The 14,489-nt window shown below is 47.1% G+C and overlaps 1 protein-coding gene across 1 annotated transcript; it reads left to right on the top strand.

The window, feature by feature from the left end:
• Positions 1-12,082: 12,082 nt before the first annotated feature.
• On the top strand, positions 12,083-13,825 carry LOC134984289 (uncharacterized). The gene is made up of 4 exons (XM_063949911.1): positions 12,083-12,162; positions 12,279-12,350; positions 12,518-12,823; positions 12,913-13,825. The coding sequence occupies exons 1-4, from the start codon at positions 12,123-12,125 to the stop codon at positions 13,770-13,772; spliced, it is 1,278 nt and encodes a 425-aa protein (XP_063805981.1). The 5' UTR covers positions 12,083-12,122; the 3' UTR covers positions 13,773-13,825.
• The last annotated feature ends 664 nt before the right edge of the window (positions 13,826-14,489 follow it).

Below are 14,489 nucleotides of genomic sequence, written 5' to 3'. Positions count from 1 at the left end.
ATGAGATCCTGGAAAACTGCCGGAGCGTTAGACAGGCCGAATGGCATAACCAGATACTCATAGTGACCCGACTGAGTACTGAATGCCGTTTTCCACTCATCCCCTGACTTGATTCGGATGAGGTTATATGCTCCTCTCAGGTCAATCTTAGAAAAAATCACAGCCGAACGTAGCTGATCAAAGAGGACAGAAATCAGCGGCAAAGGGTAAGTATTTTTTACTGAGATCTTATTCAAGGCTCTAAAGTCAATGCAAGGTCTGAGTGAACCATCCTTCTTCTCCACGAAGAAGAAGCCTGCACTTAAAGGGGATTTAGATGGCCTGATAAATCCTTTCCCTAGGCTTTCTTTAACATACTCATTCATGGCCACAGTTTCTGGTCCGGACAATGCATATAACCTTCCCTTAGGCAAAGTGGCACCAGGAATTAGCTCAATAGCACAATCATAAGGCCGATGGGGAGGCAGAATGTCCGCATTGCCTTTGGAAAATACATCAACAAAATCCTGGTATTCCACAGGAATGGGTGCGGGAATGACAGCAGCTATTCTGATGGGAAACGTAATACATTCCTTACTACAGATGGTACCCCATTGTGAGATCTCCCCCGACTGCCAATCAATGATGGGATTATGAAAGGCCAGCCAAGGGTGACCCAGAACCACTGGAACTGCTGGGCAATGGGTAAGGAAAAACTCAATCTTTTCAGAATGCAGAGCTCCTACCGAAAGTAGAACAGGGGGTGTACAGAGAGAAATAACCACATTGGACAAGGGACTCCCATCTAAACCATGCATGGTGATACACCTACCCAAGGCTAACTGAGGTATACCTAATGCCTTGGCCCATGTTAAGTCCATAAAGTTCCCTGCAGCTCCACTGTCCACAAAAGCCGAGACCGAGGAACAGAGGCTGCCAAAGGAAACTTTAGCTGGGACTAACAGTGAATTATTTGAGGAGATAAGCTGCAGACCAAAGTGAACCCCCTCACAAATCACTTGGTCGAGGCGTTTCCCGACTTGTTCGGACAATTACGGGCAAAATGTCCCTTACCTCCACAGTATAAACAAAGACCAGAATTTTGCCTTCTGGTTCTTTCTTCAGGAGACAGTTTGGAGAGGCCTATCTGCATGGGCTCCTCTATGTCCACAGGAATGGAAAAAACACAAGGAGTAGACCCGACAGATGCTCCTTTTTCAGCCCTCCGCTCTCTGAGACGACGATCAATCTTAATAGAGAGCTCCATGAGTTTATCGAGAGTCTCAGGAGCGGGATACTGAAGAAGACTGTCTTTTATAGACTCGGATAAGCCGAGGCGAAACTGACTGCGCAGGGCTGGGTCATTCCATCCACAGTCGTTCGACCAACGGCGAAACTCCGTACAATAAATCTCTGCGGGATTCCTACCCTGTCTGAGAGCACGCAACTGACTCTCGGCGGATGCCTCTCTATCAGGGTCGTCATACAATAGCCCTAAAGACCCCAGAAAGGCGTCTACAGACAATAATGCCGGATCGTCTGTTTTTAAACCAAAAGCCCAGGTCTGGGGATCCCCCTGAAGTAAAGAAATAATAATTCCAACCCGCTGAGATTCCGTACCTGAGGAGACTGGTCTTAAACGAAAATAAAGTTTACAAGACTCTTTAAAATTAAAAAACTGCTTCCTATCCCCAGAAAAACGGTCAGGCAAATGCATTTTTGGTTCAGGAATGACCCTCGGGGAAGTCCGTAACAGATCTTCCTGTGACCTCACCCGAAGGGACAGATCCTGAACCATCTGAGTAAGTTCCTGAATCTGGCTAACTAGAAGCTGGCCAGGATTTGGCCCAACACCGGTGGGATTCATGAGGCCGACAAATCTTCCAACTGAATAAGGGAAAAAATTAAATCCTGTTTAATTTTAAATTTTAGTCTGGCCTGTAATAATGTTATGATTCCCGTACTCCAGACCAGAGGAGATCTTATGGCAGAGGTCTGAGTACTGGAAAGATATGCTGGTTACGGGAGCAGGAAAGCCTAGTAACCCCTGGCGCCCTAACTCCGTTGTCTCGCCCGTGTTATCAGAAATCCCCTGCGAGACTATGGTTGCTTGAGCCCATGGCAGCCGCGTTCGAAGGGCGGATTATGTCTGCCCAACCCCGATGCCCCCTCAGGTCTTAATGGGAGACAAAGGGAAATCCGAGACAGGGTGATAACAAGGGGCCCTCTGACTAAGCAACCAGGCCAGGGGCTACAAGCTATCTAACTTAAACCAAAAGTATGTGCGGACAAACCGCCAGGGAAAAGGACAACCAAAGATCCACTGATCCGTTACTCCTATCCAGCACCGCTGGATACCAGAGTGGATTTGTGGGAGCGGAATCCTCCGCAAAAGCTCCGGAACACAATGAAACTAAATAATAAACAGTAAGCGGTCAAGCCGCAACACACGGCTACGCCGCGACTCACGAACACCACAGGATGTTAAAGGTGCTCGGTCGGACTCCAGGAATAGATGACAAATTCCAAGTACTAGATCACTGAGGACAGGAACAACCGGATTGAGCAGGACTGGAAACTCTCTGTAACTGACACAGCAAACAGGAAGCTATTACCGGCGTCTGTGAGAAGTCCTGAGAGTGCTTTTATTTGGGAACCCTCCAATCAGGATCCAGACAGGGTAATAATCATCATGCCGTGCAGCTGCATGCTGCACGGCCAGGATACAAATGAACTGATTAATTAGACCTAGCAACGGGGAACGCGGTCCGACAGTGGCGTCCCCGTTGCTATGGTCTGAGCGGCTCCGTGCGCCCGGCGTCTAGCGTTGCTAGGGAGCCGGCGGCTGTCTGCCTGCGGCGTCCCTAGTTGCTAGGCGCCGGGCCGCACTGACGGGCGGACCCTCGGCGCCTAACAGTATTCATGTTAGACCTGGTTTTCTATTGTTTACTACCACCACAGTGGACACTTAAACGGTGAGTCATATAAGGTACCATTGTCCCTTTTTGTTTACTCCCTATTGTCCAACAGTGAGCTGACCAGACATTGTGGCTCTCTGGCTGATGTAATCACCTTGGTTAGAATATGTATTGTATTCCAATGCTGTAAGATCCTTAGACAAATATGTCACACACACCCCTGCTATATGAAGCTACTAGTAGAGCTAACCAGAGTTGAAAGGAGAGATTCTATGCTCTCTGACTAAGAAGTGATGTTCTGTCAGGAGTTTGTGGTGGGAATTTTCATGTGGAATTGGATTACAGAGGTGTGCTGAGCTGTTTATAGCCCATTCTGTTCAATAAACCACCGTTGTTTTTTTATCTACCACTGTGCCTGAGTGATTTTGAACTCTGTATCATCACAGCTACTATCAATGGTGGGTAACTTCCTTGATGGTAAAACTAGGTATCATCAGGTAGACCATCAATGATTCCTGATCATCAATGGTTGATGGCCAATCCTAAACCGGACCCTGACAGACCACAGCCATCACCGGATCCACAATGTGTACCTGGAAGCTGCCACATCTGGCACTTTGACACCTGCCAGCAGATCTACCCTCAACAGCTTTCCACATCTAGGCTGGAACTCTGCAGGTTTCCTTCACCACCTGCTTGGATCTCCTTTTGCATCAGCATCCCGGCCAGCCTCAGACAGGTCAATGGAAGCAGCATTATGATAACTTTTGACTCTATTTGCTGCAGCTGCTGTATAGTTCCTGTGATTTCCTCCAGCTCATTAACCAGCTGCACCAGCTCCTCATTTCATGTAACTCTATCCCAGCTGCTGCAAGTTTTTTCTCCTGCAGGGTCCACAGGTTATCCACAGGATAACATTGGGATATGATGACGCGACAGTGGATTTGCACCAAACGGTCAAAGCTTTTGGCCTCCCAGCATGCAGTGGGCCCGTCCATATGTCCCCACCTCCTGGCTCAGGCAAATCAGTTTTTTGTTTGGTGTAGCAGGAGCCAGACCATGGTCAGAGAGCTGCTGGTTTTTAGCAGCCATAAGCTTTCTTATTTTATTTCTATAGTCTATTTTTCTTGAGTGATCTTTCTAAAAAGCGTCTTACACCTACCTTAGAAAGAGTCGCTCCAACAATTCCCCGCCGGGTCGTGACAACGCTTACCCATGAGTACAGTGCTGTTTTGGCAGGCGTCTGTGTTGGATATACTAGCAAGTCCAGCAGAAGTTATCAGGCTGTGGCTGGAGCATGGGGAGAAGGTAAGGCATCGGTTCTGCTTAGAGGGGGAACACGGACACAGCCGCACTGTTTTGGAGGAGACTACCAAACAGTCACTAATGCTGCTGCCACCTAGGGTGCACCAGCGCTAGGCCTTAGGCATCATAGGCTCCTGAGGTAGTATGGGATTGATGTCACCAGTGGGGAGTCAGATGCTCCCCTGTTCACCCCTCCCCCCGGTTCATGACCAGTTTCATCCGAGTCCGCCATGAACCATTTTCCCGATTTCGCCTGAGACGCTGTGTATCTAAAAAGACCCAGTCGTAACATAGGCGTCTGTGTTCACTGTAGGTTCACGAGGCGAGTGTGTACACTATTAGCGTCTGGATCCACTCAGCGTTTGCTAATGTATTGATCAGTCCTGGAAGCGGGATGAGTCTCCCTGTATCACATTCTACTGAGCATGGGTAATACAGCACTAAGTCTCTATCTACCTTTTGAGTATGAATAGTTGGATAAGTGCCGGATGCATACGAGTCTAATAATTATTACTGTTGTTTCTTTTGCTATGCGTCTGAATACGGTTAAACTCCTATATAAGGTAATAGTTACATAGTTACATAATTAGTGAGGTTGAAAAGAGGCAAAATGCTCGTCTGGTTCAACCTGTATTCTGTGATCAGCTGATCATATTATAATGTACCTGCTGATGTAATGGCTTAGTACCAATTGACAACAATGATTCTTACCACTCTCAGTTTAATGTCACTGTGTTAAATGCTATAACCCTGGATTCCCTTTCCAGTTAGAAATTTGTCTAATCGGTTTTTAAATACATTTACAGAGTCTGCCATTACTATCTTCTCTGGCAGGTAGTTCCAAATTTTTATTGCCCTTAACGTGAAGAACCCTTTCCTACATTGTATACGGAATTTTCTCTCCTCTAACCTCAGCAAGTGCCCACGTATCCTATACAAAGTTCTTTTAATAAACAAATCCGCTGCTAGCTCCTTGTGCTGACCCTTTACATATTTGTAGATATTAATGTCTCCTCTTAGTTGCCGCTTTTCTAGTGTATACATATTTTTCTTACGTCCTAGAGGATTCTGGGGTCCATTTTAGTACTATGAGGTATAGACGGGGGGTGTGGTTCGTTTTATCGGCATCCGTTTGTGCGACAATGTTTTGAACGACCACGATAGTTCGAACAACACAACTCATCGACTGTCTGTATATCGGCAGTATCTTTAGTTCGACATGTATTTGATCGACCATAACAAATGATCGACAGCTACTTTATCGAATATTTTACTTAGACATGGATTAAGATCGACAGTAGTTTGTTCGACAACTGCGTTAGACCGACAGTAACTAGTTCGACATTAAATAGGCCGACTGCCATTAAATCGAACATCTTTTAGTTCGAAATGTGTTAGACCGACCACTCATTTGGTAGACAAAACTTAGATCGACACTTAAAAGGTTCGAAAGGTAATAGGTCGACATACACAAGATCGACATAACTAAGTGCGACAAAACTTAGATCGACACTTAAATTGCACGACATGTAATAGGTCGACATACACAAGATCGACAAAAGTAAGATCGACACTAATTACTTTGACAGATAACATATCTAAGATATCTACATGTAAATATAGGCCAATATAGTTTCAGTGCATGCTGGGATGTGTAGTTTCTCCACACCTGGAGTGCCACAGTTTGGACATGCCTGACATACACAATACACATCTGCAACGCTGACACCCTCCCCCCCCCCGCTATTCCCCACGATACCCGTCCAAAGTTAGACGCCGCCTCCATCCCCCCTAGTCACCCCGCTGCCCGTCCACATTTACACGCCTAGCTAGACACCCCACTACATTACGCGCCCCATGTTTCACCGTGGCACTACAAGTAACACAACGCCCTGGCACTGCTCCCCGCTCTGGTAGCACAGTCACACCCTTTAAGAAACACCCCACTCATGTCTGCCAGCACACCTGGGCACCCGGCTGCACATCTGCAACGCTGACACCCTCCCCCCCCCCCCGCTATTCCCCACGATACCCGTCCAAAGTTAGACGCCGCCTACATCCCCCCTAGTCACCCCGCTGCCCGTCTACATTTACACGCCTAGCTAGACACCCCACTACATTACGCGCCCCATGTTTCACCGTGGCACTACAAGTAACACAACGCCCTGGCACTGCTCCCCGCTCTGGTAGCACAGTCACACCCTTTAAGAAACACCCCACTCATGTCTGCCAGCACACCTGGGCACCCGGCTGCACATCTGCAACGCTGACACCCACCCCCCCCCCCCCCGCTATTCCCCACGATACCCGTCCAAAGTTAGACGCCGCCTCCATCCCCCCTAGTCACCCCGCTGCCCGTCTACATTTACACGCCTAGCTAGACACCCCACTACATTACGCGCCCCATGTTTCACCGTGGCACTACAAGTAACACAACGCCCTGGCACTGCTCCCCGCTCTGGTAGCACAGTCACACCCTTTAAGAAACACCCCACTCATGTCTGCCAGCACACCTGGGCACCCGGCTGCACATCTGCAACGCTGACACCCTCCCCCCCCCCCGCTATTCCCCACGATACCCGTCCAAAGTTAGACGCCGCCTCCATCCCCCCTAGTCACCCCGCTGCCCGTCTACATTTACACGCCTAGCTAGACACCCCACTACATATTACGCGCCCCATGTTTCACCGTGGCACTACAAGTAACACAACGCCCTGGCACTGCTCCCCGCTCTGGTAGCACAGTCACACCCTTTAAGAAACACCCCACTCATGTCTGCCAGCACACCTGGGCACCCGGCTGCACATCTGCAACGCTGACACCCTCCCCCCCCCCCGCTATTCCCCACGATACCCGTCCAAAGTTAGACGCCGCCTCCATCCCCCCTAGTCACCCCGCTGCCCGTCTACATTTACACGCCTAGCTAGACACCCCACTACATTACGCGCCCCATGTTTCACCGTGGCACTACAAGTAACACAACGCCCTGGCACTGCTCCCCGCTCTGGTAGCACAGTCACACCCTTTAAGAAACACCCCACTCATGTCTGCCAGCACACCTGGGCACCCGGCTGCACATCTGCAACGCTGACACCCCCCCCCCCCCGCTATTCCCCACGATACCCGTCCAAAGTTAGACGCCGCCTCCATCCCCCCTAGTCACCCCGCTGCCCGTCTACATTTACACGCCTAGCTAGACACCCCACTACATTACGCGCCCCATGTTTCACCGTGGCACTACAAGTAACACAACGCCCTGGCACTGCTCCCCGCTCTGGTAGCGCACAGTCACACCCTTTAAGAAACACCCCACTCATGTCTGCCAGCACCCCTGGGCACCCGGCTGCACATCTGCAACGCTGACACCCTCTCCCCCCCCCCCCCCCGCTATTCCCCACGATACCCGTCAAAAGTTAGACGCCGCCTCCATCCCCCCAAGTCACCCAGCGGCCCGTCTACATTTACACGCCTAGCTAGACACCCCACTACATTACGCGCCCCATGTTTCACCGTGGCACTACAAGTAACACAACGCCCTGGCACTGCTCCCCGCTCTGGTAGCACAGTCACACCCTTTAAGAAACACCCCACTCATGTCTGCCAGCACACCTGGGCACCCGGCTGCACATCTGCAACGCTGACACCCTCCCCCCCCCCGCGCTATTCCCCACGATACCCGTCCAAAGTTAGACGCTGCCTCCATCCCCCCTAGTCACCCCGCTGCCCGTCTACATTTACACGCCTAGCTAGACACCCCACTACATTACGCGCCCCATGTTTCACCGTGGCACTACAAGTAACACAACGCCTCCCTCCAACTGTCCCCCGAACACCAGCTATCACCAGCCATGTACCCCAAGACGCACACCGCTCTCTCTAGCCATCTACCCCTCTCCCACCATAAGCTCCCCCACAGCCGTGTACTGCCCCTATACGCCCCAGCACACCGGAACGTCACCCCGTTCTCGTGCTGAGGTGCAGCCAGCATTCCCCATTGCACTATATGTGCCAAAATTACACCAACACTCCAGCTACATAATCCCCGTCGATAAGTACTGCAAGCTCCATAATGGCAGAGTTTGCTTAAATTAACCGTTCACGGACAACGTTCCAAGATACATTCCGGTCACTGTTTTGTTTTTTTAAATTTGATTTAAATAATGCTATCACTGATGACACCAATCAAAACATAACATGTCCGTTCGCGCTGAAATCCAACCAATAAAATATACTCCTACATAAGACAAATCAACAGTTCAGTATAACCTGACGTATAGTGGTGCCACTAAATTAGCCAATAATACTACATGATTCCTATTTGAAGGAGGAGCGATGTTCCCGCACTTTTACACAGAATATAAACTCTGTCCCTCCCTTGCATAGGCGCCATTTGCTTGAGACTGCTAACTGGCTGTATACGGTCTGTTAGCGTCTTGTGATTGGCTTCTAGCGATTCTGATTTACATATCAGAGCTTTTCTGGAGAAGTGACCGTTACAAGAATTCTTCATACGAAGAGGAGAAGACCAATCCAGTTTTTTTTTCTCATCTTAATAGGTAAGCGCTGAGCTAAATGTACTCTGTCTTTCTATTACACTATCATGCTAAATAAACTGTCCCATGTTTCTTATTATCTCTTCCAACTGCTATCCCTGCCACTGCTGATTGGCATTATTTGTATATCTGTTACTGCAGTGTGTGAGATGTCGGTATCTGGCACTGCTTTCTGGCATAATGTGTGTATTTTTCACCGTTTGTTTGCCAAATGTGTATATCTGTCACTGCTTGGGTTCATTATTTGTGTATATGTCACAGCTGTTTGGCATAATTTATGTATTTGGCACTGCTGGGTGGCATAATTTATGTATTTGGCACTGCTGGGTGGCATAATTTTGGTATCTGGCCCTGCTGGATGGCATAATTTCTGTATTTGGCACTGCTGGGTGGCATAATTTGGGTATCTGGCACTGCTGGGTGGCATAATTTGGGTATCTGGCACTGCTGGGTGGCATAATTTCTGTATTTGACACTGCTGGGTGGCATAATTTCTGTATTTGGCACTGCTGGGTGGCATAATTTGGGTATCTGCCACTGCTGGGTGGCATAATTTGGGTATCTGGCACTGCTGGGTGGCATAATTTCTGTATTTGGCACTGCTGGGTGGCATAATTTGAGTATCTGGCACTGCTGGGTGGCATAATTTCTGTATTTGGCACTGCTGGGTGGCATAATTTGAGTATCTGGCACTGCTGGGTGGCATAATTTCTGTATTTGGCACTGCTGGGTGGCATAATTTCTATATTTGGCACTGCTGGGTTGTATAATTTGGGTATCTGGCACTGCTGGGTGGCATAATTTCTGTATTTGGCACTGCTGGGTGGCATAATTTGAGTATCTAGCACTGCTGGGTGGCATAATTTCTGTATTTGGCACTGCTGGGTGGCATAATTTCTATATTTGGCACTGCTGGGTGGCATAATTTGGGTATCTGGCACTGCTGGGTGGCATAATTTATGTATTTGGCACTGCTGGGTGGCATATTTTGGGTATCTGGCACTGCTGGGTGGCATAATTTCTATATTTGGCACTGCTGGGTTGCATAGTTTATGTATTTGGCACTGCTGGGTGGCATAATTTCTGTATTTGGCACTGCTGGATGGCATAATTTGGGTATCTGGCACTGCTGGGTGGCATAATTTGGGTATCTGGCACTGCTGGGTGGCATAATTTGGGTATCTGGCACTGCTGGGTGGCATAATTTCTGTATTTGGCACTGCTGGGTGGCATAATTTGAGTATCTGGCACTGCTGGGTGGCATAATTTCTGTATTTGGCACTGCTGGGTGGCATAATTTCTATATTTGGCACTGCTGGGTGGCATAATTTGGGTATCTGGCACTGCTGGGTGGCATAATTTCTATATTTGGCACTGCTGGGTTGCATAGTTTATGTATTTGGCACTGCTGGGTGGCATAATTCCTGTATTTGGCACTGCTGGATGGCATAATTTGGGTATCTGGCACTGCTGGGTGGCATCATTTCTATATTTGGCACTGCTGGGTTGCATAGTTTATGTATTTAGCACTGCTGGGTGGCATAATTTCTGTATTTGGCACTGCTGGATGGCATAATTTGGGTATCTGGCACTGCTGGGTGGCATAATTTGGGTATCTGGCACTGCTGGATGGCATAATTTGGGTATCTGGCACTGCTGGGTGGCATAATTTCTGTATTTGGCACTGCTGGGTGGCATAATTTGAGTATCTGGCACTGCTGGGTGGCATAATTTCTGTATTTGGCACTGCTGGGTGGCATAATTTGAGTATCTGGCACTGCTGGGTGGCATAATTTCTGTATTTGGCACTGCTGGGTGGCATAATGTCTATATTTGGCATTGCTGGGTGGCATAATTTGGGTATCTGGCACTGCTGGGTGGCATAATTTATGTATTTGGCACTGCTGGGTGGCATATTTTGGGTATCTGGCACTGCTGGGTGGCATAATTTCTATATTTGGCACTGCTGGGTTGCATAGTTTATGTATTTGGCACTGCTGGGTGGCATAATTTCTGTATTTGGCACTGCTGGATGGCATAATTTGGGTATCTGGCACTGCTGGGTGGCATAATTTGGGTATCTGGCACTGCTGGGTGGCATAATTTCTGTATTTGGCACTGCTGGGTGGCATAATTTGAGTATCTGGCACTGCTGGGTGGCATAATTTCTGTATTTGGCACTGCTGGGTGGCATAATTTCTATATTTGGCACTGCTGGGTGGCATAATTTGGGTATCTGGCACTGCTGGGTGGCATAATTTCTGTATTTGGCACTGCTGGATGGCATAATTTGGGTATCTGGCACTGCTGGGTGGCATAATTTGGGTATCTGGCACTGCTGGGTGGCATAATTTCTGTATTTGGCACTGCTGGGTGGCATAATTTCTGTATTTGGCACTGCTGGGTGGCATAATTTGAGTATCTGGCACTGCTGGGTGGCATAACTTCTGTATTTGGCACTGCTGGGTGGCATAATTTCTATATTTGGCACTGTTGGGTGGCATAATTTGGGTATCTGGCACTGCTGGGTGGCATAATTTATGTATTTGGCACTGCTGGGTGGCATAATTTGAGTATCTGGCACTGCTGGGTGGCATAATTTCTGTATTTGGCACTGCTGGGGTTCATTACTTGTGTATATTTGTAACAGCTGGTTGGCAAAATTTGGGTATGTTGCACTGCTAGTATACTAATTATTATTATTATTATTATTATTATTAATATTAGTATGATTTTATTTATTTTTTAAGTTTTTTTTCCAGAGATGTCCGAGGAAGAAGCAAGGAGGCTTTCTCTATCCGCACAGGAAGAAGAATCCTCGGAAAGACAGCAACAAACATCACCAACCGACCATGGCAGAGTTTCGCATGAAGAAGCGGACTCGGGAGAAGAATCCAGCAGCAGGGCACCCAACTTCACAGATGAAGAAACGGACACCCTAATCAATCAAGTTGTTCATCACTCCTTTCAACTTTTCGGATCGCCGGCAAGAAATGTTCATCACCGATTCAAGGGAACGACGTGGAATGAAATCTCTGAATCAGTTTCTTTGGGAGGTGGGTTCAAGCGAAGCAACGAAAGTTGCAAGAAAAGGTTACGCGACTGTAGAAGATCCGTCAATCTCAAGATCCAAAAAGGGCAAAAATTACACAAGGATTGGGAAAAGAAGATGGAGAACTACTTCGTACTTGTGCAGGAAGAAATGGCAGGAACCAGTGCCGAAGGTATTATTTTTAAAAATTCTATAAAATTAATTTTTTAATATTCTTTTTAAAAAACTAATTATTTCAACAAAAATTTAAATTTCGTATTTCTTTCAAAAGGAGCCACAAAATATTCTACGCCAACAAAACATAGCACGCCACAAATGGAAACAACGCCAAAGAAGAAAACAAAATCGCAGAAAGGTTAGGGACATATCGTATTTTCATATATATATATATATATATATATATATTCAAAAAATATTTTGTATGGAAACAAAACTAATAACTACAGTATGTTCTTTATATAAATATTACAGATTCCACAGTTAAGGCAAAGAGAAGAGTTTCTTTTGGATATCCGACAACTGGAGGAGGTGCTGAGGATACCGGTAAGGCATAGTTTTTGTACATGAAATTATAAATTTTGGTACATGTATATCTATCAATGGGTATATACCTCTAGCTTGTACTGTTTGCGTATCTTTAGCTGTCTGTATTTCTGGCACTGCATATTTTTGGGTTATAATTATTGTATATATCTATATTGACATTTTAGAAACCCAGATACAGCATACAATATTGCCGATTGATTCAACACTGCAAGCAGCGACACTTCAAGCAGAATCAGCCCAGATGCACCCACCCACGGTGCAGGAAGAAACATCATCCCAACAGCCACTTCCAGAAGAAAATTCATCACAGGGGCACCCACAGACACTGCCAGAAGAGTCCTTTTCACAGAGCTACCCTGCAATTGGAGACCATAATCTTGTTGAAAGAACAGAGCAAATTCCGGACATGGAAACTTCAGGCAGTGTACCAGAAGTCCTTGAATCAAAAACACCGGAAACTACGCCAGGAGGTAGCAATTTTATATTTATTTACAATTTAGGAGTGTTTAATTGTGTTCAACTGTAATTTGTTAAACTAAATTATTTACTTGTATTACAGAGTCATCACTCAATCTAATACTGGAAGCTTTAAAGAACATGGACCAATGTAGAGCTGAAGAAAGCCAAAGGATTAATAATCGTTTGGACAACATGGAACAGAACATCGACCATATCAAGACAGCTGTTGTTCAACAAAATGACGCAATGATATCGCTGGCCCGATACTACGATCAACTTGTGTCAGCACATATGTCGGTGGTTGGACATTGCAAGAGCATGGAGCAGAAGATTGAACAGATCAGCACCCAACAAAATGAACAGCGGGATGGAGAATCGCATCAGGAACAACTCTGTCGACAACACAATGATTCTCTGGAACATATTTCATTGCAATGCCAACAGATTGGAACAGGCCTTCAAAGCATTCTACTGTGGCAACAACAGTGCAACCTAAACACAAGCATGATTTCAACAAGCCTGCAGCTGATGACAGACGAAGGAAGAAGATTGCACAGCGCACAACCACAGCAGGCAGAACGAAGTTCGGAAGTCACAACACCATCAAACAGAACATCAATTGATCAAGAAATGTATGCTCAAGTAGAGAGAGGAGATCTGGCTTACCAAAGAGCATTGTCAGTTTTGAGACTGCAGCGTCAAAGGTCAGAAGAATTGGAGCAGTCCATAATACAGCAAGAGATGTGGAACAGAGCACAGCAGGAGATGTTGGAACAAGCACAGACGGTTATGTGGAACAGAGCACAGGAGGAGCATGCCCGAGCCCAGGAGGAACATGCCCGAGCCCAGGAGGAGCATGCCCGAGCCCAGGATGAGCATGCCACAGCACCGGAGGAGCATGCCACAGCCCCGGAGGAGCCGTCAGGAGCCCAGGAGGAGCCGTCCACAACAGCAAACTAGCCGGACACAGGGACCAGTCCGCTAATCAAGCACAGAGGCTGGCATAGAGCTTGGCGGAGGACTTGCCAAGGGTAAGTCATCTAGCTTTTTCCTCTTTCTTTTCCCCAACAAGCTAGGTATTTGTCCGTAGCGGTGTGCTAAATTAGGGAAAGGAGATCAGCAATGGTGTCAGGGACAGTTAGTGACAAGCAAAGGTAGTTTTTTTTATAAACTGACTGTGTCTTTTTTTCTTTACAGCATACCGACAACTGGCAAGACCTAATCGGAGAAGGGTCCAGTCCGCTAATCAAGCACAGAGGCTGGCATAGAGCTTGGCGGAGGACTTGCCAAGGGTAAGTCATCTAGCTTTTTCCTCTTTCTTTTCCCCAACAAGCTAGGTATTTGTCCGTAGCGGTGTGCTAAGTTAGGGAAAGGAGATCAGCAATGGTGTCAGGGACAGTTAGTGACAAGCAAAGGTAGTTTTTTTTTATAAACTGACTGTGTCTTTTTTTCTTTACAGCATACCGACAACTGGCAAGACCTAATCGGAGAAGGGTCCAGTCCGCTAATCAAGCACAGAGGCTGGCATAGAGCTTGGCGGAGGACTTGCCAAGGGTAAGTCATCTAGCTTTTTCCTCTTTCTTTTCCCCAACAAGTTAGGTATTTGTCCGTAGCGGTAAGCTAAGTTTGGGAAAGGAGATCAGCAATGGTGTCAGGGACAGTTAGTGACAAGCAAAG

The sequence above is a fragment of the Pseudophryne corroboree genome (assembly GCF_028390025.1).
Source record: "Pseudophryne corroboree isolate aPseCor3 chromosome 3 unlocalized genomic scaffold, aPseCor3.hap2 SUPER_3_unloc_47, whole genome shotgun sequence".
Lineage (NCBI taxonomy): Eukaryota > Metazoa > Chordata > Amphibia > Anura > Myobatrachidae > Pseudophryne > Pseudophryne corroboree.
The sequence above is the reverse complement of the archived record's forward strand: the minus strand, read 5'-3'. Positions and strand labels throughout refer to the sequence as shown.

Bases quoted from the DNA above. Each gene is read 5' to 3' on its own strand.
- LOC134984289 (XM_063949911.1), top strand. From the start codon at position 12,123: ATGGAAACAACGCCAAAGAAGAAAACAAAATCGCAGAAAG. The intron at 12,351-12,517 runs GTAAGGCATAGT...TTGACATTTTAG, and splicing joins AGGAGGTGCTGAGGATACCG to AAACCCAGATACAGCATACA. The intron at 12,824-12,912 runs GTAGCAATTTTA...CTTGTATTACAG, and splicing joins ACCGGAAACTACGCCAGGAG to AGTCATCACTCAATCTAATA.